A 24,900-nucleotide genomic window follows, 5' to 3' on the forward strand; every position below is an offset into this window, starting at 1 on the left:
ATTTAAACTCAGGGAGATAACGCTCGAACTTAGGTACTTAGCCCAAAATGTAAAAAATGTGGCCCTTGGGGAGATACAAGAAGGCTTACTATACAGAAACAATTAGCTCCACCATTAGGGGTAAAATAGCAATAAATTGATTCCTCAGTATATGTAAGAAGATAAAATATTTATAGAGAAAAATGAAAGCAAGCATTGTGTGTTATTATCATGTTCCATTCCACAGGAACACTGAAAAACCCAACGAAGTGTGTTTTCTCACACTATTTTATCCCTAGGAATAGTTACTGCTACTTGTATCTGCTCTGCCGACGTTGTTTATAATTACCTTCCCTAATTGCTATCAAATTCCTCATCATTCCAGTCCCTGCTTGTATTTAACAATTCATTCTATTAAACTCTCTATTAGAATTACTGTGTGGCCTTTTGTCTCCTAATTGGGCCCTGACTGGCATACAATTCATTCTCACAAGGACTTCCAAGGCACTTGCTATCTTCTGATCCACAGATCCTATTTGTACATATTTCCTCAAGAGAGCTGATACGTGTGATGTCATGGGAAGAGTTATGACAAGCCAGATTTTTGTGATCTGTATTATGTCAGAGGGAAGCAGAAAGAGCATAGTCCTAAGGCAAGACTGTGAAAGCAGACTATCGGCTCTTCCAGGTAAAAGCCACCAACTCTGGCCATCCTTACAACTGATATGGAAACAAAGTCATGACCAAGGGCCAGGTGCCATCGTCATTTGCTCCAGTCTCCGAGGTTCTTGATTTGGGGGCAGCCAATGCAGTTAGTGTCGTGAGCTGATTAAGTTTATAGTAGTTCACAGTCTTTCTCCAATTTAAATTTGACTTTTTCGCAGAACAAAATGTAGACATTAAATGTGTTTAACCCTTCTTTTTCAAGTTTTTCACTGTGCCACTAATTTCTTCCGTTCTTGCAGTAACGCAGTACTGCTTCTTATTTACAATCCTGGTAAGGAGGTCCGGCTCTAGGGACTTTCACTTTCTAGTATCCTGCCTGTTGCTGTGGATTCTTTGTTGTTGTTGTTGTTGTGCAGATATATACAACAGTAGGCATATTCTGGTAACACATGCAAGAACTGGGGAAATAACCACAAGAGAGGTCCTTGAACCACATTATCAGACCTGAAATAACACTTTTTATCTATCACCTGACTTAAGTCAACCTGATGAAGTATCAGAGACTCTTGACTGGTTTCCAGCCCTATGATAATTCAGACACTCAGAGCCTCTGGATGGAAAGGAAGTTCACAACGTCTCCTTGAGGAAGTACCCTGCATCACAGATACAAGTACACAGTTGTAAATCTTCCACCAAAACTTCCCACCAAGGGACGCGTGGCCAGACACGAAAGCGACTGCACTGAGCAAAGCGAGCTCTCTGGATGCCCACCAGCCTCTCCTCGTTTCTGCTCTGTGGATTAACAAATGCTTCACAACATCACAGTCTTTCCAAGAGTTGGAGTGGTACCACTTATTGTTGAACCAAAGCATTTCCTAACAGTATCTTTGCGTCCACCTCTTTCTTCATGCTAGCATTGCCATGTATATGACATCTGTACACATTATAAATATATGCCCATTATGAATGTCAAAATAGCAGGTCATAATACTCTTACCAGGTGGTACATTTTTTAAATAAATTAATAGAATAAAAAATATATTATTTTATATCTACCCTGATGTGTACCATTTCCATGATCTTCATTCCTTTCTGTAAGTAAATTTAAAGTTTGCATCTGGTGCTATTTCCCTTCACCCTGAAACATCTTCCATTAACATTTCTAGTGCTGCATAAATATCTCAGTTTTCACTTATCTGAAAGTGTCTTTACTTCCTTTCATTCCTAATGATATTTTTGTAGATAGAAATGTGTGGTTTAATACCAAGGCGTTCAATTGTCTTCTGGCCTCCATCATTTCTGATTAGAAGTCAAATAAAATTATCATTTTTCTCTGATATGTAATATGTCACTTTAATCTGATGACTTTCAAGATTTTATCTTCAGTTTTAAGATTTAACTCTGATATACATAAATTTGATGTTCTTTTTATTTATACTACATGATATTCACAGAGATTCTTGAATCTATAAGCTTATATTTTTCACTACTTTGGGGAAATTTCAGTCAATGTATCTTTAAATGTTTCTGTGGTACATTCTATTCTTTTTGACTGAGATTCTTAAGTTCATGAATATTAGATTTGTTATTTGTTGTAAGGGTCATTGAATCAATGTTCATTTTTTTCCTTTCATTTTTAATCTATTCTTTAGATTCAATAATTCTTATTGATCTATTTTTAAGTTTGTTAACTTTATTCTGCCAACTCATCTATTGTTAAGCATATTAGTAAATTTTTCACTTCAAATATTTTAATTTTTAGGTCCAGATTTCTTGGCTGAAATTCCACATTTACTCATGGTAGGTATATTTTCCTGGAAGTCCTTGTATCTATAATACACTTTAAAGTAACTTTAAAGTTAAAGTTCCTGAGTCCTAATCAATTACTTATGAGTTGGTTCATATAGACTGCTTTTCCTTTGGCTATGGGTCACAATTTCCTGTGTGTGGAGCACTTATTGTATGCCAAACACTGCAGGTAAATCACAGAGATTCTGGATTCATAAACCTTCATGCACTTGAGTCTCAGAGTAAGCTTGGTATTGGGAATCCTCAGTAGAACACAGTGCTGAGACAGCCTGAACCTATTTACTTTGACTTCTCCTATCAATATTTGCAAGGATGAAACTCACCAATCCCAAGATAGGCTATTCTCTTGTCTGGGGTTCTTCAGTACCCTATGTTTAGCATTAATTCTGTACTTGGTTATAATGGGTTGCAAGTAGACTGTTACTCAAAGCAAGGCTCAGGTCTTATTTATCTCTGCATCTCTAGGGCCTAACCCTGTACCTGACACATAGAGTGGGCATGCATGTTATATGAACCAGCTAAATAATTAAGAGTCAGAAATCACACAATGATAACACAAATTTCATAGAATTCTGAAATACGTGGATCATTTAATTAAGAAGAAAGGGTCCTAACATAAATTCAGTTCCAACTTAATACATCAAGTGCCCATGATAAAATATAAAGAATATATTCATGATCATGGATAGACTTTGTTACAAAGACAGGAAAGGAATCATGACATTTCAGGAAAAAAGTCTATCAACACTGGTCAAAATAGAGATTTAACATCTGAAAAGTAAAGTTTACTTATTCATCCTAGTTTACTCCCTGAGGAGAATTAATAAATTATGTGTGTTCATGGATATGAATGAAGTAACAGAAATCATGGATTTTAGGCTGAACAGATTTGTAATTGAGGCTCATTTCTATTTTAGTCCTACTTCTCTCTCTAAAGATCTATACAATCTTGGGAAAATTATTTAAACTATTCACTCTTTGTGGATTTATATAAAAATGGGACACTGATACTTACTTTATGAAAGTGCTAGGAGAATCAAATGAGATCATAAATATGAAAGAATTTTGTGAACTTCAAAGAGCTATAGAAATATCAGGGATGAAATAATGCAAATGAAGCACTTTTTACCACGATGCCCATCACATCTAAAACTCCCAAATGTTAGCTCCCTCCCCACAGAAACACACAGGTATGCATGTGAACACATGCTTACACACACACATTCATACATGTGCACACACCTCTTTAAATGCGTCTTCTTAAAAGTTAAGTTTGTGTGCCTCCTGCCAGCTGTACAGCCTGGGCCCAATTTTATCTCTCTTGCCACTCTCCTCCTCTCTTTTTTCCCCAGAAACATGTGTCCCCGTTAATAAAATATTTTATTCTATTTATCATCGGGAGTATTGCAGCTATTTTCTCCTCGAATCCATCATGGGTTGCAATCAGGAAATGTGAAAAAAAATATCAAGTACAACTTGCTTTTCTCTGAAGAAGCTACCGAGTCATCACTGAGAAAATCAGAAGTTTTAATATCCATAATCGTCTTTTAAATAATCTTTTTTCTAAAAGATAAATTTTGAAATAATTCTTGATTTTTATAGGTCTAGCTATCAAGTGGTCAATTTTAAGTCTGTCAGAGTTATTGCCCTGGTTATGGCTTAAAACATTAATCCAGCATTAATACAGTTTTCTTCCAAAGAGGGACTTTAGGGCTGGAGATGTAGTTCAGTGGTAGAGTACGTGCCTGGCACGTTTGAGGCCTTTGGTTCAATCCTCAGCACTTAAAAACAAAACAAACAAACAAACAAAACCAGACTTTTCTTAGTGCAGTTTTAAGTGGCTGATTATTGTAAATATTTGGTAAACAGTCAACTGAGTTTCCGGAGCAAGGGAGCAATGTTTAGACAATTCTATGATGGGAGATGGTCACTTCTACTCTGTTATCCTCTGCTAGCTGTCTTTGTTTAGATGAAGGAATTCTATAAGGCAGAGGGAATATGATAGGATGTATCTATCAAAAAATAATAAGCCTTGAGAGCCTTGGACAAGACCTTATGCTTAACAGGTCTTTGCATGTTCATTCATCCAAAGGTAAATTTAGCACCTACTTTTGCCAAGCTAATACTCAACATAATAATAGGCAGACAGAGGTGAATAACCCCCTGCCCTCCCAACACTTGTGGCTTCTTCAGGCTGGTGTGTTTCTACTTAGGCTCTTCCTGTTCCCTAGATCACCCTCCCTCACCCACCCCAGACATCAATCAACCCAACACCACGCAAAGTTAATTACACATCAAGTCACCATGAATTTTTTTTTCCTGACCTCCTAAATAGATGTGACTAGTTCTTCTTTAAAAAAAAAAAATACTCTTGACCCCAAACAACAATTTTGTACATGCACTTAAAGCAAATTTTTGTGTTGCTTCTTTTGACTGTCATCCTCCATTGAACTGTGAATAACATTGAAACAATTGAAACAGAGTTTCCACATTACTCATCATTGTAACCTCAGAACTAGTGAATTGCTTGACATGTAGGGCTTAAGAAATGAACATAGACTGACGCAGGGGAAATAAATAAATTATTACAGAAATTTTTTTTTCTCCTGATGAACAAACGAGCTGAACAACAACAACAACAAAAAGTACTAAGTGAATAGATATATTTGTAATATGCAATGGAGGAAAGAGAAACATGGGTATTGGAAGAAGAAGAAGATGATGATGATAAAATCAACAAAGATAATAAAAATAGCCCCACATCAGCCAGCAACACAGATATTATGAATAAATTATAGGAGGCAACACCAAGTGACTCACTGTTCCTGACTCATGCTGCTGAGAGGGCCGATGATCACTGAGACCCACCCACTCTTTTACTCTTACACACTCTTATACTGTCACTTTCCAGTTATCCCCCCCTGTGAGTCCAAAGACCTGCAAAGTATGTGAACAACTACCACTGGTGGGCTACTCACTCACCTACTCCTGCAGGGAGAGGCAGGAATGGTGTTTAAACACGTAGGGAATGAGGAGAAAGAGATGTGAAATGTTAAAAAAAAAACTTGCCCTCTGATCCCTCAAATTCCCAGCTGGAACCACCCACATCTTCTCATGTTCTCCAACTTAGTAAAAAAAAAAATAGCAGTGCCCATGTAGGTAAAAATGGACAGGGTAGTGAGGCCCGGGGGTACGTGCATGTAATCCCAGTGACTCAGAAGGCTGAGGCAGGAGAATTGCAAGTTTGGGGCCAGCCTCAGCCCCTTAGTGAGACCTTGTCTCAAAGTGAAAAATAAAAAAGGGCTAGGGATGTAGTTCAGTGGTAGGATGCCCCACTATAGTCTAGTATTCCTTCCCTCAAATCCAAATAGAAATGAGACAAGATGCAACTTCTCTTCATAGACTTTGTTTCCAGTACCACCAAGAGGGGACAAATGGACAGGGTTCAAATGATGCTTCTTTAAGAGAGTTTGAGGAAATGTGGAAACAAAGTCTATGAAGAGAAGTTGCATCTTGTCTCATTTCAATTTGTATTTGAGGGAAGAAATACTAGACTATAGTGGGGAAAACACAACCATATTTACATTCAAATGTAGTGAATAATTTAAAAGCGTTCAAAACCCTCTAACACTTAAGTCTTAACACCCCAAGGTAACAGTCAGCCTCAAATTGAGGCACCTCTTCTAGAAGGATATGAAGAGCTAGTTCAAGGTCATCAGCTATTTTATCAATCAACTGGCACATCCTGCCACAACTGCAGAGGACCCTATACCTCCAACTTTTGACCTCCTCACATAGGAATCTACAGAACAGAGAGAAAAGCACACATCACCTCGAAGATGCTGAGTCCTATTTCTGAGACTCAGAATAGAAAAATAAAACTGAAAAAATAAGGAATCGGAAAGGACATGGGGATGGGATAGAAGCGGGTGCCATGAGTGTGTGAAAACTTTTGTTTTCACTTAAGAAAGTACCTGTGTCACTTGAGAAATTATATTTCCATTCTGTCTCAGAGATAAACTCTGGAGGGAATACCACAAAACAATCTACCCCCCCCACAATCTACCCCATTTGCAATATAAAATAACATAACATGGTTATGTTTACTTTAATATAAACAAGTTCCTGGAGAAGTATAAAGTTTGCACTATTTACTGCATGAATGAAAATTAATGGCATTGAATTTGAACTCTGGAATTAGCACAACCCATACCTAAGACAATGGCATTGCAAGTTCTCTATGAAATTTAAAAATCTTTAAAGTGTCCATAGGTTAAAAGGAGGAGTCTTTATGAAAAGTGTATATGGATTTTAAAATGTAGTTATTGAAAACTGTAGTTATGTTCTTTTCCTGCTTAGCCTCTAGGGAATAGCAGAGATTTTTTGCCTTTACTGCAGAGAAAAAGAAATACACATAGAAATGTGAAATATGATATATCAAGAACTATGTAATGTTTTGAACAACCTACAATAAAAATTAATTAAAAAAAAAGAAATGGATATTATTAAAGAGCTAATATTGCTGGATAATGAAAGGGATCTTTTCTTTTCTTTTGGAAAGTTCTTCATTTTTCAATCAACAAGAATTAAGAAAATATTTTCTAAAATGACTGTTACAGAGAGCATTTTTTTTAACTTTGGACAAGGAAAGCTCTTTCTCAAGCTTTCTCAAGAAAGAAAGCTCTTTCTCATTTTCCTCTCAAGAGGGAAATGAAAGCTGCTATTTTCCTAAGCCCCCTACCACCTACATTCCAATGACCTGTGCCCCATAGCCCTATACCAGACCAGGTCAAGGATGTGACTGTCAGAGACTTCAGACCGAGTGGGAGCCAAAAGAGGTCTCCAAGTCAAAACCGAATGACTCTCATTCCTGGTAACAAAACATCAGGAGCAGAAACCCTGCTTTCTGCCATCCCCAGAATATTAAGAAGAAAAATACGTCTGCTGTCTGACATTATTCTAGCCAGATGCTGTATTTGATGAACATTTGTGCTGCGGCTTATTTGTAAGTAGACACACATTACACTGGGTTGAAGGTCCCCTGCCCAAAATGTTTCAATCTGTTAAGAAACGCTTCTGCCCACAGCTCTGCGCAGGGCATCCTTGACCTCCTTGTTCCTCAGACTGTACACAACAGGGTTCAGCAGGGGAGTGATGATGGTATAGGTCACAGAGAGAAGAAGGTCTTTTTCTACAGAACTCTCTGACTTGGGCTTGAGGTAGGCAATGGAGGCACAGCCGTAATGGACAATGACTACAGTCAGGTGAGAGGCGCAGGTGGCGAAGGCCTTCTTCCGACCGTCAGCAGTGGCGATTTTAAGAATGGAATAGATGATTAGGATATAGGAGATGGTTATGAGGCCTATGGGCACAAGAATCGCAAATGAACTCACACCATAATTAATTATCTCATTGATAGTGGTATCAACGCAAGAAAGTTTCATGACTGGATGAATGTCACAGAAGAAATGATCCACCACTGTGCCACAGAAGGGCAAATTAAACATGGTGGTCACCTGAAGAGTCGACATCATCAGGCCAGTGCCAAAGGACCCACATACCAAACTGGCGCACATTCTTTTGCACATGATGACCGTGTACCTCAGGGGTGCACAGATGGCCACATAGCGGTCATAGCCCATTGCTGTGAGAAGGAAGCAATTATTAATTGCTAAGGTGACGAAAAAGAACATTTGAGTCGCACAACCTGGTAAGGAGATGGGCTGGTTATAAAAAACCAGACTGGAAAGCATTCGCGGGACAATGACCAGTGTGTATACCGTCTCTGAACTCGCCAGTGTGCTCAGGAAGAAGTACATGGGAGTGTGGAGGTGACGGTCAACACAGGTGATGGTCACAATGATGATGTTTCCAGCCAGAGTGAAAATGTAGACGGTTAGGAAAACCACAAAGAGGATTGTTTGATGTTTTCCGAAGCTAGAGAATCCCAAGAAGATGAATTCTGTCACTTCCGTGAAGTTCTTTCTCTGCATTCTGCTCTACCAGGGTCTGAAAGCAATAAAACAAATCATCAAGGGGAAACTTCTCATCAGCAACTGGATTTTAAAACAAAGGACAATGATGGCTAAACTGAGAGAGTGAGCTTTTCCCTCCTTTGTGACCGGCAAGTTCTTGTTTAGGGTCCTCGCACAGAGAGAGGGAAAATGTTTTTAATGCTTCTTTCGATGTACACATGTGAACGCTATCCCTGCAGAGCAAACTTTCTGCACAGGGAGATTTCTGAGCACATGATCATCTCACAGACACTTCTGATGTCAGAAAGGGAAGGGAAACAGCGAGGAGAAAGTCAGGTTCTGTTCCAATGCATAACAATATCGAGCACTCAAACCCTCTTAACAAGAAGGAATACCACTAAAGTGCATGTCAAGGAAGCCATAAAGATAAGTGTTTGGGAACAAAATGATATAGCAGTATGAAGTATGCAAGCTAGACAGACTTTGCAAAGCGGTTGTTGGATTTGACGATAAGATCCCCAGTAACCTTTTCCACGGTGTTTAGATTGAATTCTGAATGTAAGAACTTGATTTCGGAGAGGTAATAGGGTCCAGATGTTTCATCAGACCCTCAAAGCAGAACAATGACAAAACGTCTTCTGCGATGATCAGTCCACCGAAATTGATCACTCCAGTCCCATCCAAAAAAAAAAAAAAAAATCTCTTTTGTTGATTTCAGTAGTCCTTTTGAATGAGTCAGGAAGACAGGGTTGTGATTGAGAACTGAGAAAATATCGTTTAGTTTTCACTGTAAGACAATTTGAGACATAGACAAGGGAATATAAATTCCACAGTTGAGAGGAGGACAGATTCTGCCCACAGTTTGGAACCCAACTGACATCTATTTTTAAAAATTTGATGAACGGATAATTTGATCTAATTATAGGAAGCACCACACACTAGTCCCCTTTGTGTGAAAGTGAGCACATTTACCCTCCCTTTGGGAGATTGAGGCAAGATGATCACAACTTCAAGGCCAGACTGGACAGCTTACAGAGACCCCACCTCAAAATTAAAACTAAGAAGGTCTGGGGATGCAGCTCCGTGCCACTGGGACCCTAGGTTCAATCCCCAATGATTTAAAAAAAAAAAAAAAGGTGGGGGAAGCATATATAAGCTGTATGGAGACCATGCAGCTGATCCTGCGGCTCTCTACAGTGATGGTTTCATGGATCTCTCTTCATTTTCAGAATTATTGAAATAGGCTTCCCTCCCTCATCCTCCATAATTCTTTCCAAGTTGGCATGAGCACGCTCATGAAGTTGTTTGCTCACATGTGGCTGAAGATGAGTCCATTGCTAAAACTGTTAGACCTTGCTTTTTCATGCCTCTCTGCATCGTTGGGTGCCTCTGACCCCTGCCTCCTGGAAACATTCTCTGACCTTGGTCTCCATGATGACACATCTCTTGCCCATCTTTCCACCAACCCACTCAGACCACCCACAGCATGATTACCATATTGTGTCCTCCGGTTGACCCTTGGCCCTTGCTTTTTCTCTTTCCATAATATCCCTCACATTTTTTTTTCCTGTTATTTCTGTGATTGCTCAACTCTCTCTTTCCATCACCAATCTTTTCCCCATTTCTCCAACTTACCTCTCTCTCTTGGCTTTTCTATTTGTGTGTCTTGCCATCATAATAAATTTCATGCTTTTGAAAGTGAACTAAACACTTTTCAGGTTTTGTGACCCTCCTCAATGACTTCGTCAGCAATCCAACCAATCAGTAGTTGTCAGCATTTTGGAGCCACGTCTACTCGACATCACATTCAGTGGATTTTTTTTCCTTAAAGTAGATCTCTTTTCTGTCCAAATTCCTAGATCCACAATGACCCACTTCAAATTAGGGGGACCCAATTCTCTACTCAGGATAATAAAACATGTTCCCATTCTAAAATGCATATGGCTATACAGAGGATTAAGAGAGCAAACCAGTTTTGAAAAATAAGTACAAAATGAAAAGACTCACCCTACTTCATTAAGAGATTCTAGTAATCACGACAGTGTGGTATCAGTGCCAGCACAGACAATGAAAGAAGATGTAGAGTCCAAAAATAGAACCAGAATTATATGTTCAATTCATTTTTCCATAAAGATGGAAGGCATCTCAATGGTAGTATTCTCAACAAACGTTGGTAGAACATGTAAACATTCACATGGGGAAAAAAATCCACCTCAAAGTTTACACAAGACAAACACAAAATAACCTGATATGAACCACAGAAATGAATAAGAGAGAAAACTACAAAAGACCTAGATGAAAATAAAGGATGAAATCACCATGACCTTAAAATAAGCAAAGAGTTCTTGGGTAACAAAAGGCATAATTCATAAAGAACAAGATCACCAACTGAAGTTTATCAGAACTAAAAGCTTCTACTTTTCAAAAGACATTGTTGAAAACAAATAAACAAACAAAAAAAGATAAGCCCAGAGTAGGAAAAACCATTCATCATAAATAAATCAAAAACTGTATCCAGAAAATATATAAAGAATTCTTGTAACTCAATAATAAGACACATTGGTAAATTGGCAAAATATTTAAATAGACATTTCACAAAAGAATATATAGAAATAATCATCATGAAAGGATGCTCAACATCATTAGTCATCAAAGGAATGTAAAATAAAACCAGAATGAAACAGAATGAGACACCTCTACAAACCGACTCAAACAACTAAAATTAAAAAGCCTAACACCTAATGTCTGCCAGAGAGAATGTAAGTGGTATAACTAATTTGGAGAACAATGTTGCCTTTTTTTTTTTTTTAGAAAGTTAAATCTATACTTAATCTATGCTTCAGAAATTTTCCCAAGTATTTACACAAGAGAAATAAAAACATGTTCACACAGAGATATTTGTGTGGATATTCCTAGCATCTCTCTTTCGAAAAGCCAAAGACTGCCAACAACCTACATGTCCAAATTATGATGAATCTATATAATAAAATACTGCTCAGGAATAAAAAGAATAAATCACTAATGCAAACAGCAACATGGCTGGATCTTAAAAACATTATGCCGAATCAAAGAAATTAGATCCCAAAGAGGTAATGCAGTATAACTCTATTTATAATATAAAACTCTAGAATATACAAATTTAACTTATACCACTAGTAAACAGATCAGTGTTTGCCAGAATTCCTTAGAAATTGATTGGGGAAAAACCACAAGGGAAATAATTGAGATGAAGGACAATTTTTTAATTGAGATGGCAAGACAGGTGCATAAATCTTGTCAAAACTCACCTAAATTTTTACTTAAAATTGGCAAATTTTGCTTATTTATATTGCATTCAATTGTATTCGTTGTATTCTATCCTATCAAATTGTACTATACCACATTTTATTGTACTGTTTTATATTGTACAACATTAAAGTTAATTTCTCATAAGATTCTTATTTGTCCATGAGTAAGACTTGATTTCTGCAAATCTGTCACTTCGAGACTTACAGTTCTTTGAGTGGATTCACTATGGTGTCCTTCACTCCCTGGTACCCACCCAGATTATAAGTCCTCAGTGCTTGGAAGTATATCCTCACCCATCCCAATACATTTCTGGTATACAGCTGCTAAAAATACTATATTCTCATTCTCAGCTTACATAGAAAAATTTTAAATCTATCAAACAAGAATGGGTCTATTTTTAATTTTTAAAATTGTTTCTGAGAAGTATTTCAAGACAGTTCATTGCCTATCAATCACTTCCATGAAATCTACTCATAACAATCCCACCCCTCACTTCCCTGCCTTTCATAAAGCCTATGCCCTGTGTGGTGCTCACATCTGCTCACACCAAACCACCAGAACAGATTGCACACATCGCTTCCCTCTCCTAACTTCACGGTCAACAATTTCAAGTTGAGAGATTGAAGTCTTTTATGAGGAAATAGTTTGTATAAATAGGTCAAGATCTACTCAACTGTCGTGGATAACGAAAAAGAACAAATTTTAAAAACTGATTAAAAAGAAATAGTTTTGACATAAAAGTTAACAAACACTTAAAAAAAATCAAGACTTTTTTTCTTTGAGAGAGTTGGTTGTTAAACATTTACCTAAAAACCATTGCCTTTATCCCAGTACCATTTACAGTAGATTAGCCTTTATCATCTGTATTATTGTCTATTTTCCTCTTTGTGTTAGTTCCAATCCCCAAATTGGAATGTAAACTCTCTGAAAAAAAAAAATGTGCCAAGACTCCCATATCATCTGAATCCTTCACATAATGCACTCAGAATAGCCCTCGGTAAGTACTAGCTGATGGAAGAGTAGGAAGAATCTGGAATCCTCATGGCAATGTGATTGAAGCAATTCACCAAGGGGACTGAACTGACTACCCCTGAAAATAATGGGACCCAAACAATGAAGGATGCTTCTCTACAGTACCCTGGGGTAAATTGCACTGTTTTTCTTCTCGATCCTTCTTTGCATTTTTTCCATAGAGACACAGAGAACAGTGAGAGCTGAAAGCAAACTTGGAAAACAAAGTGTTGCATGAGAGAGAGGAGGGTCAGTCAGTGCAGCTAATTTTGACTTAGTGGTCAATCATTTCAGAACTTAGCAGAGACCAGTTTCTGAGCTGTCCATCAGGGTCAGATCCTTATTAATTGACATTTTCAACTCCTTGTCTCTTTCAGGTGGCAAATGTGTTTAACTGTCCACATTAGAGTACAGCATAGGGTTAAGCAAAGCACCTTTAAATACCCACATGATCATCCCGGATCCTGTCTTCTTCCAGGTATTCTGTAGATTTCAAGCTCATTAGTTCTTGAACCAAGTTCTTGAATCAATTCCCATTCCTAACACCTAACTGTGAAACCGAGAAACTTGTCTTGCCGACCCTCGTTCTCACGAATAAACAGGGTAGTAATAGTACAGACCTTAATATTGTGAGGATTAAATGAACTAGTCCATTAAAAGTGCTTACTTAGCACACATTAGATGCTCAATAATTGGTATCTTTAAAAATCATCTTTCACGTGACTCTATAACAGGAAAAAGTCACCCAAGATTTTTTGAAAAGTCAAAAAAAACAAACAAAAAAGTGTGAAACAAAGAAAGATGAGAGAGAGAAATAGACACAGAGGTTCAGGTTTTTAGGTTTTCCTCCTGGGAAAATAAGAACACTGAAAGAGACTAAAATAAATAATTAGGGCAGCTTGTGTTTGGGTCATGAAGATTGTGTGCCAAATAAAAGAGGAAATAGCAAAGTTTACCAACGAAAAGAGATGGAAAGACACTATTACAAAGTATATTGATACTTATAAGAAATCATATATCTGATAATTAAATCTGCACGAACCTGTGAGAGAAAGTATTTAAAGTCTGCCATTTAGGACCATCTCCTGAAAATTAATGCTACATGTGAATGAGTCTTGCAGAAAGCAAACCAAAAAAAAACCCATGGCTCTTCTCTAGAGACCTTGAAACATAAGCCAATTCCAAGATGCCTGAGATGGATCAGGTGGCCTTTTTTAAAAACCTGTGATTAGGATAGCTCTCTGAAGAATCCAGAGGAAGGAAATCACTCCATCAGAAGATGAATGTGGGAAAGAATCTGCAAGGCTCTTCCTTTAGGACTTGAGTCCAACTGGCATAACTGTGATGTTTCCCTTCTACAAGCCTGGAACCTGGCCCAGGATGGATGCAAGATCACGTAGAACTAGTGTCTGCCTAACTTAAAGATATCTAGATAATCTCAATGCCTCTTAAACCTAGTTTGGTAGGATCTAAAAACAAAAAAACTCATGCCTCTTCAAGGATATATGATCTTATGATCCCATCTCTCCAGACAGGACTGCAGCTTAGAGAGGGTGGCACCCGACATACCCACTGGTCCCCTGGCTCTGAAAATTATGCCAGTAGGAGAAGAAGAAGCAACTTCTATGAACTCAGAGATCAGGAGGGTGCTCCCAGAGGAAAAGCCATGTTGTCTACTTCTGCTCTCCTGAGTCTCCTTTCCTAAAAATTTCCTGCCTATCTCAAGGGAACCAATGGAGTCAGACTCCAAACTGGTGCCAAGGGATTTTATTAAAAGTAGGAATTTTCCCATTGTACCTATATGAATATACAACAATGAATCTCACCATTGTGTACATCCACACAAAAAATCAATTTTAAAAATGGCAAAAAGAACTATAGAGGGAAGGGAAGAGTGGATGGGGGGGAAGAGGTATTGGGAACTAAATTAGAAAAAAAATATATTCCATGACAGGGATTCTACTGTCACGTATAACTAAAAAGGAGCAATAAAAATAGGAATTTTTTAAAAATTTCCCTGGCATTTGGTGCTTTGTGAATTTGAAGCCCTTCTCTCAGATGCTTTCTCTTTCCCTATCCTAGACTTTATTGAAGGAGATGTTATGTAAATGGAGTAAGAATTGTCTTTAGAGGATGACAGGTTAGTCTCTAGTATTTCCAAGTTAGAGGGTACTAATGAAATAAGTAAAATTCCGTGCTTCTCAAGGACATCCTATTGTTAATAGATTCAACTTCAGCAAGATAGATTTTTCTTAGCAAATCAGAACTTGAATATTGGTAGTTAGGCTCCTTCCAAGAGACTTTCCAATGGATATGTCAAGTCCTGGCAGCTAGCGTTCTCTGTCTTTGCACAATTCCCCGTGATTGATGCGGGTGACTTTCCCCAGCATATTTCATAAGGCTCTTTTGAAATTATAGAATGGGAAATTTTTAATTTTTCCATTTGACCTATGTTTCTTGTTCTTTTCTACATGGAAGTTATGAAATGGTATGAAGATTTTTAACATACTTTTAATCCCGACTTATTCTATTATCCTAGAATGGTCCACTTTTGATTTAGTATATACATACACACACACGCACATGTGCATGCACATGCATACACACACACACACACACACACACACACACACACACTCACACCATAATCAAGTAGTCATATCAGCTGTGGAGCCAATATCCATCCAATACATGTAAATGTCCCTAAATCTCCATAACATTGCTATAGAAGTCAGAATATAGGATTCTTGAATCACCCCAAATTCTGTTTCACCTCTTATTTCCAATCCAGCAACCTCATAATTCAGTCTTTTCCTTAATTCATAGTGACTCTGATCTTTCACGTAATCCTTAAGACCTTGGAAGTCATCCAAATCATCAATCTGTGCTTTGCTCATAGGACAGGCTTCTAGCAGCTCTCTTACCTGAAAGAGGTAATGACATCAATGATTTCTATTCCTCCAACATTTATTCACATTTTTATTTTAACATGGAAGAGTTGCAAGAATAACACCAGGAATGGCTGGATTTCTTTTCCTTGGATTCACCAGCTGTTTACATCTCTCCCTCTTCATCTCTAACTCAAAATCACATTGGAGCAAATTGGAGGCATCGTACCCCTTTATTCTTACACACATCAGTGAGTGTTTCCTAAGAAAAAGGAAATACCAATAAAATTTTAAAGATACGGATTCAACAACCACTATCTCGCCTACACATTGGCCGAAAATAGAAATTAAGACCTAGAGTTTAATTTTCACATCACAATCCCAATGCTTCCCTTTCTGGAATGGAGGAACCCTACTTCTCCTCTGATTCCTAATGACTCCGTTATTGATTTCCACCCCCGCCCCCAATGCCTTGTGAAAGGACGACTTATTCCATAAAAGAAAGATGAGGAGGAGAATTGGGGCCCCTTCTTTATCATTACCCCCTCCCCTTTTCCTACCTAATCAAGAACATTGATTCTAAGGAAGCTACTTCTTTCAGAGTGACGGATCACCCAATATGAATGTCCATTTAGAAACCCTACAAATGTTCATCTCCAATTTTTTTCCATGACCTGAATAATTTATCTTACTTTTTGCTGGACCATGGCTCATCCATCTTCCCAGGCAAAATCATGTGCTATTTCTCCTCTATTATTTTATTATTTTTCTCAAGCTTAGAGGAAAAAAAAATAACTCTTGAACCATTTGAGAGTAAATCGCTGACCTACAGAGGTCATTACCATCGAACATTTCAGTATATCTTATGAACGAGAACATTCTCCTATGTGACCACAAAGCAATCATCAAAACCTGGAAATTAACATGAATTCATTCCCATCACCTAAACCTCCAATTCCAGGCAATGTTTTCCAGATGTTAACCTCATTCTTCTTAACACAAGAATCCAATTCAGAATCAAGCTTTGTATTTATTGGTTTTGTGGTGGTGGTTGTTAATTTCCTCAATCTGGAGAAGTTCTTGAGTTTTTTCTTGTTCTTCATTATCTGGATATTTCCAAAGATTACAGCCCAGTTATTTTGTTGAATGTGCTTAGATTTTAGTTTTTTTTTTTTTGACGTTTAATCATGATTAGATCCGTGTTTTAGTTTGCTGGCAGAACAGAAGTGGTGCTATTTTTTTACTCTATGCCGTTAACAGGCATATGATTCTGAATTGTCCTATTTCTAGTGATGTTTAATCATTTTATTGAGATTGTATTAATCAAGATTCACTACCTTAAAGTCACTCTTTTTCCCTCTTAAATTAATTAATGTTTTGCAGCAAGGTAGTTTGAAACTACGAAAATATCATTTCTTTGGCACACACATTTCTTTTTTTCCTTTTTTCTTCCTTATTTATTCATCTGTATCATTACAGATTCATGGTTTGCTGTTTTATTCAATGGATTATAATTACACTCATTAATGTCAAATTATTCCCAACTTGGCCACTGGGATCCCATTTTAGCTGGCTTTGATGTCCTTTTGACAGATCAAAATTATCACTAATCATCAGGGAAATGCAAATCAAAACTAATGGGATATCACCTTGCAACTGTTAGAATAGCTATTAAAAATTAACAAGTATTGGTAAGAATGTGAAGAAACTGGAATCCTTGTACACTGATGATGAGAATGTGAAGTAGCGCAGCCACTTTGAAAAACACTATTAAGTTTCCTCAAAAAATGAAAAATGGAATTACTATGTGATCAAGTATAATCTTTTGTGTGTGTGTGCTGTGTGTGGTGTGTGTGGTGTGTGCGCTGTGTGGGGTGCTGGGGATTGAACTCAGGACCTTGTACATGCAAGGCAAGCACTCTACCAACTGAGCTATAGCCCCAGCCCTGATCTAGCAATCTTACTTCTAGGTATATAGCCAAAAGAATTTAAATCAAGATCTTGAGGAGATAGCAGCATACCCTTGTTAACAGCAATATTACTCATAGTAGCCAAGACATGGAAACAAACTCAATGTCCCTCAAGGATGAATGAATGAAGAAATGTGATACCTACATAAAAGGGAATATTATTCACCCTTAAAAAAGAAAATCCTGCCACATGTGAAAGATGTGGATAAACCTGAGGAAATTGTGCTAAGTAAAGTAAAATAAAGCAGTCAGGACTTCAATCTTATGAGGTTTATAAAATGGTTATACTCATAGGAAGAGTAAACTGGTGGTGGCCAGGGGCTGGGGACAGGGAGAAATGGGGAGTTGATGGTCAACTGCAAGATTGAAATATTCTAGAGATATGCAAGATTAACAAATTTTAGAGATATACTATCCATCATTACGTCCACAGTAAGCAATACTCTATTAGGCACTTAATATTTTGTCAAGAGGGTAAATCTCATGCTAAGTGTATGTACCATAATTTTTTAAAATAACCACTAACCCAGAAAAATGAGCATACTAAACTGCTTGACTTAGAGTGAAACTCTTCCTTTCTTTTCCCTTAATTATTTCTTTACTTAAAAAAAAAAAGTCAACAGAGATCTGCATTACTGCTTATCTAATTCAACAAAATATTTATTAGTCCCTACTATGAGGCAAAGTGCTAGGTGCCATAGAGAAGAGAAGGATAAAATATTTGAAGAATTTTTTCAGGTTGTTTAAATAACACCCTTTAATATACAAATAAAAGGGTGCTTGCACATAAATTCCGACAGTATGAAAAAAACACTATAACTACCAGAAAATGTCATGGTAATAACAAGGATTTCAAGCACTTACTCTGCACAAAGCACTGTGCAAATTTTTTAGTGTGTATTTTCCAACCACTTAAACCCATGAACCAGGGCAGTGGTGTTCCTGTTTTATACATAAGAAACAATAGGTTCAGAAAGTCTGAAGGCTTGCCTAAGTTTGCATATTGAGAAAATGAGACAGCTAGCTCCAGAATCCAGATCCGTCTGATTCCAAAACCTTTGCACTTCGCCACATTCTGAAGAAGGAAGCCTCCCATCTTAGGAGATCTGGAGAGACACAGATGGCTTTTAGGAACCACTGGAATTCTGAGAAGCAGAGATATGTCTCAAAGCTCCTTTGGTTATAGAGAAGACAATGGAGCCAAGTACTTAAGAGGAGAGACTCAGGGCAGGTCTAAGGATCCACATGTAAGAGTTTGCACAATTGGGGTTTGTGAAGAAAATGAGAACAAACCAATAGATTGCAAAACATTTGTGAACGGCTTCAGACCCCAAGATAACAAGTCAGCATGTCGTTCAAGGTGCAAAAGGAAGCCGAAGGGATCCTCCAGCTCCAAACCTCATTCAGACTCTGAGCTGAATGACAATATGGGGAAATGCTTTGAGAAAGTGACAGTTAGGATTTACCCTAGTGATTAAAATGGGGGGAGGGGAGGATTATAGGTGGCACTTACTGAATTAGGAAATTCCATTTGAGAAGATTAGAACGTAAAATGAAGAAGAGAGGCTAAAATCTTGGCCAAAAAAAAAAAAAAACAGGAAGAAGAGTGGTCAAGAGGAGAGTAATCACTTTGAAGTGATGTTTCATGAACGCGTGTGTGAATGAATGTCAAGGCAGCATCGCCTGGCAGAATAGGGATGCTGGGTTTCACCTTAAATGGCTGGGGGTGTAACAGGAAGTCAGAGAGGCTGCCTTTGCAAAAAGCCATAACTTTACTCAGATAAACCTGCGGATAACCAAGGGGGACCTAAAAGCAGGACAAAGCTTGGCACCTCTGCCTGCATCTTATACCTGTCTCCTTTATCACCTTCAACTTTGTGACCTGATTCACTCACTCTGCACACAGCATATTAATCATTTAAGAGGTATTCATCCAAAAACTGGTTAATTTAAGGTTTATCAACCCTAAATTCACCTAATTTATCTTGTTCCCCTTCAAGACTGAGGCGAGATTTTCAGGAACATGTACAGCATCCCACTTCAACCCCCTGGCACGGTACATAAATACCTCCAATTATTACCGTAGGCCTTCCTGGAACAGCAGACCCTTGCAAGCAGGTGGCCCTCAAACCGTCCCCACAAGTGGGAGAGCAGAGTTGTCTCTGGGATCACAGGTTTGATAGATAAACCTTCTGAGACACCAGTGAAATCTGCCCGCTCTCGTGATAAGGACTTCTCCCAGAGCCACCTCACAGAGCCAGGGCTGAGATAAGGATGAACCAGACCCCAGTTTGACAAAGACGGATTGGTCATGATCGCCTCTAGCCCACGGAACCAACTCTTCCTCTATTTAAACTGAAAACCCATGTCGGTGCCCCAAAGGCAGAGCCAAGGTGCTTTGTCTCACTTCAGGCTCTCAAGATGGCCATATTGATTAAAGTTCCTTTCCTGCTTTTCACCTTTACTGGCTTTGTTTGGTGACCGGGGCAAGTGGCTGTATCTAGTTTGTTGAACCCACAGGCTCCGGCCTTTGACATAAGACTCTGAGAAGATGGGGGCGGGAGGGGGGGTTGGGGGAAGGGGACGTCTTGTCCCTGAGCCTCTTCAAGGCTCAAGAGGTCTTGCAAGAGCCCTGGGCTATCAAATGAAGGGTCCCCAGGTGAGTGGAACAGCAGGGATCAGCCGGGCTCCTCATCACACCCGTAATCTAGAGTTCCACCATCACCCTCTTCCCAGCAACAAAATCTGGGTCACAGGCCTGGAGCTCTGGAAGTCATTTGTGTTTAATAAGTAACTCCCATCCATCTCCCAGCCCAGGGCCTCGCCACCCCTTTTCCATCGTCAGCTCTGATGGCCAGCGCCCGGAGGGGTGTTACTCACTCAATATTGAGGCTTTCCACCCCCCATGGTCACCCCAGGTGCCCATAGAGCTGAGTGTCCTGCAGTCCTAGAGCCTAAGTCTCCATGTGACTGAGTTAACGGGTGAGTAGACAGAGCCGCTACCGTCTGCTGCCCTCACTCTGGTCACAGTTTCAGCTCCAGGACAGGGGACAAGCTGCTGATTTGGGTCTCTACCTTCACAGGCCCTCCTGGAAGACTTTTCTCCACCAGGCAGGGAGGTCCAGAGAATATGAATTATGCATGACAGGGTAGGTGGGTGTGGTCAGGAGAGAAGGTGAGAAAGAATGACCAGAAAGACCTAAAACAAGACGGCGGGTGATTTTTCTGCTCAGATTTTAGGTGACGATTATCTTATTAGCGTCCTTCATAAGCCTGAGTTGGGGAGGTGCTTATCTTTCCTGAAGGATCTAGTACTGCTCACAGGAGCTTGATCACACAGCGGGAGAGACCTCTCTACGTGGATGTTGGGTTTCACCTTAAATGTAAATAGAGCTGGACTGTGTGCCTTCACGCTTACATGGACCTTTCTGGTGGCTACTTTCCGTTCTCCTTTAGCACCCAGACCAAGAGCAATGAGGCAATGATTTTTAAGCCAGAATCGAATGGTGCAAGTTGATCATTTGGTGTTTCCTCTAAGGTCTACGAGAGGTTCCCTGTTTTAGTTAGAAGCCCTCCTCGGGCACGGCGGAATTTGGGGTCAATGAGGAGTCTGGTGAGGAAAGGTCTCTCTTTGTGAGGCAGTCCATCCCAAGATTTTCCTGGGGCAGAAACAGGATTCTTACGGGGGTAAGTTTCATGTTAACCAGCAATCTAGCTCAGGGACCCTGCCTGGATCCCCTCAGAAATTGACAAAAGATGAAAAACTTAATAGTGAACTTAATGCAGTTTGATCAAACTGGAGAGAAACAGCTAGATTACTTCTCCCCTCGTAGTCCTACAGAAACAGTGAAAATTTATAGAATCCTGTGTTAGACAGAAATGAGTAGGAAGTCTCGGCTCCCATCAACCCACCCCCCGAATCTATACTGTCAATCCAGAGAAGCCGTTCCCAATTTCAGATGAGATGTGCTCCAAAATTCAGTCTGTTTCAATAGGATCCGGTCCATTGTGAGAGTGATTTGAGGATTTGTACAGGTAGGAATCTGTGCTGTCTTCAAAAAAGAGAACCAATTTCTACATCAAGGCATCTGCATCAAATCCAATATTCCAGATCGACTGGTGGGCATTAAGCTATGAGGTGAAGGGTTCTGTGGTCCCCAAGGCCCATGTGTACAGTTGAATTTCTACTCCAGCAGGACCAAACTACTGGGAAGGAAGTCACTAACAGGAAAGACCAGGTTGGAAGACAAGAACCCTTAGCACCCTGTGGCAATTGCTATTTCCTTTGAATTTCCAATCTACCGAGCTGTTTAACTGACAACCAAAGCGTGCCCCTCTCGTTTGTTCAAGATTTCTCATTGTCTAAAACATCTCTCCTTCGGGGGTCCTACCTCTTAGTTTTGCTCTTATTCATCAAAGAGAGCACAACCAGACACAATAGAAACAACACTTGACAAGTAGACGCAGCATTTACATTTTCCACTTAATGGAATTTACCCTCATTTTACTCACAACTGTTTATTTCTGTGGAATTCGGCTGAAGGATGCCAAGTTGGACTTTCGGGTCACAGCTAAACAAACAGAAAGCGGAGTTCCGGAACCTCTCTGCTCCTCCTCCCTGTGTGGCACAATCCCAGACCTGTTCCAATAAAGCACAAGCACAGGACCCAGGGAAGCAGTGGCCTGCATGTTGCTGGCTGCAATTAGTCATGCATCAGTCATGTCTGGAACTGCATGGTCACGTCAGTCAGCTTTTCATCACAATGATCAAAATACTTGACAAGAATAACTTAAAGGAGAAAAAAAAAAAAGGATATTTTGGCTCATGATTTCAGAGGTCCCGTCCGTGGTCACCAGCTTCATCGCTGGAGCCCAATGGGAGGCAGAACGTCAGGGTGGAAGAGCGTGGTGTAGAAAAGCTGTTCCCTTCATGGCAGCCAAGGAGACAGAGCATGCCCCCAGGGACCTCGAGCCACACTGCCCCTGCCTGCAGTTACCACCTAGTCGCCTCCTATAGCGGTTCTTTGAAATGACTAATCCAAAAAATGCATTAATCCACTGATTAGGTTGCCACGCTTAGAATCTAATCACTTTGCCTCTGAGAATTCCTGCGTTTGTCTCACCCATGAGCTCTGGGAGGAAACACTTATACAAATCATAACCTTCCACCCCTGGCCCCCAAAAGCTCATGTGCATCTCATGAGGCAAAATGTGTTTAGTCCATCACCCAAAGTCAACAGAGTCCTACGAGTTCCAGCATCGCCAAAAGTTCAAGTCCAAAGTCTCTTCTGAGGCTCAAGGTAAACGGTTGGTTTGTGCAGCCCTATAAAAACCAAAGACAGCTGGGCACGGTGGTGTGGCACACGCGTGTAATCCCAGCAGCTTAGGACGCTGAGGCAGGAGGATTGTGAGTTCAAAGCCAGCCTCAGCAAGGTGCTAAGCAACTCAGTGAGACCCTGTCTCTAAATAAAATATCAAATGGGGCTGGTTTGGTGGTTTAGTGCCTCTGAATTTTACCTAGGGGGCACTCCACCTCGATCTCTTCCACTGAGATTTCACAGGAAGCCTCCATGACCCCCTAACTCCAGCATCCTGCATTCCTATAGAACCAGAACCACATTGATGATACCAAGGTCTGTCACCAGTTTGAGCATCAGCCATGCCTCTCTGGACACTGCTCCTCAGGAGCAGTGGCTTTTGAGTGCTTGGGTGGCTGAGCATGGTGAACCAAATCTTGGGAAAACAGCTTCCTAGTCACCCCTGTGGGAAACCCATGGTCTCTTCTCAAAGGAGGTTTTCTCTTTTACGACCTTGAGCTTGCCACGAGTGTGGTCTTGCTGATTCCTGAGTTACCCTCCAGGCATCTTTCCTATTGTGTCTTTGCAAAGTACTTAGCTTCTCTTTAAGGACCATAATCTCTTCAGCAAGTGCCACTTCCTTGGTCCCAGTTTTACATTTTCTTTTCTGGCCAAACTGCAATTTAAAAAAAAAAAAAAGAAAAAAAACATTCTCCTCTGTTTTTCATTCCTTATCCTCACAGTAAACCTAGCTAAAAGCAGCCAGCAATATGCCTGCCACTGCCTAAATGCTGTTTACTGACTTGGAATTTCCTTCACCAGATTAATTCGTTCATCACTCTAAAATTCTACCTCACACAGTCTCAGGACATGAGTAAGAGAGAGACAAGTTTCTCACCAGAATGTACCACAAACGTCCTCTAGTCCAGTTATCAATAGAGTCCTTGCTTTCCTCTGAAATCTCATGGGCACTGTCTGCATTTGCATCAGCATGCTGGTCTTCCGCATGCTCACTGGAATCACCCATTAAGCACCACTCACACATTTTCAAGTTTCTCTCTCCTTCATCTCCAAACTTTTTTTCTAAACTCTGCCCACAATCCAGGTCCAAAGGCCTCTAAATCACATGGTGAGATATTATCGTAGCAACAAACTTACTTCTTTTCAGTACCAAGTTCTGCAGTGGTCAGCTTGTCATTGCTGTGACCAAAATACCCAAGAATAACCACTTAGAGGAGAAAAAGTTTATTTGGAGCTCATGGTTTCAGTTGGGGGTCTTAGAAATTCAGTCCATAGTCAGCTGACTCCAGTACTCTAGGCCAAAGTTAGACAAAACATCATGTCAGAAGGGCATGGCAAAGGAAAGCTATTCAGCTCCTGGGATCCAGGAAGCAGAGAGAAAGAGGGAAGAGCCAGGGCAACAAGAAATAATCCCCCAGGGCACACCCCCCCATGACCCCTCTCTTCCAGCCATGTCCTACGTACCTAAAGTTATCACCTCGTAGTTTCTTTCAGATTATTAATCTATCAAGTAAGTCAATCCACAGATTAGGTTATGACTCTGATGACCTAATCATTTCACTTCTGAATAGTCCTGCATTGTCTGACACATGACCTTTCGGGGACACCTAATGTCCAAAGCATAACAATGGTTCAAGGCAAATCTTTTTCTTCACACCTAGTACCCTAGGAATGCTGTATGCTAATGGATGATCATAACAGTATCCCCAAGTCTCTAGAAATACCATGTTCTCAACGGCAGTTATGTCACCTTTGATTAACACCCCTGAAAAGATTCCCAGGCACTTACAAGATAGAAGCCAAACATTATCATAGGATACAGGAGCCTGAAGGATTGATTATCTGTTCCAAGACCTACATGTAAAATGTTCAGCCTATGGACTGGCATCAAATAATGTCTATTACAACAAATAATATAATGTTATTAAGAAATAATATTAATATATAAACAGCAGTAATATTAGTACATCAGTCATGTAATCAGTATACTCCTATT

At 39.6% G+C, this 24,900-nt stretch overlaps 1 protein-coding gene across 1 annotated transcript; it reads right to left on the bottom strand.

Annotated features, from left to right (window-relative positions):
* Positions 1-7,517: 7,517 nt before the first annotated feature.
* Positions 7,518-8,447, bottom strand: LOC143404678 (olfactory receptor 10J5). The gene has a single exon (XM_076862853.1). It carries the CDS (start codon positions 8,445-8,447, stop codon positions 7,518-7,520), a length of 930 nt encoding a protein of 309 aa, XP_076718968.1.
* Between the last annotated feature and the right edge of the window lie 16,453 nt (positions 8,448-24,900).

The sequence above is a fragment of the Callospermophilus lateralis genome, chromosome 7 (assembly GCF_048772815.1).
Source record: "Callospermophilus lateralis isolate mCalLat2 chromosome 7, mCalLat2.hap1, whole genome shotgun sequence".
In the NCBI taxonomy this organism is placed as follows: Eukaryota; Metazoa; Chordata; class Mammalia; order Rodentia; family Sciuridae; genus Callospermophilus; species Callospermophilus lateralis.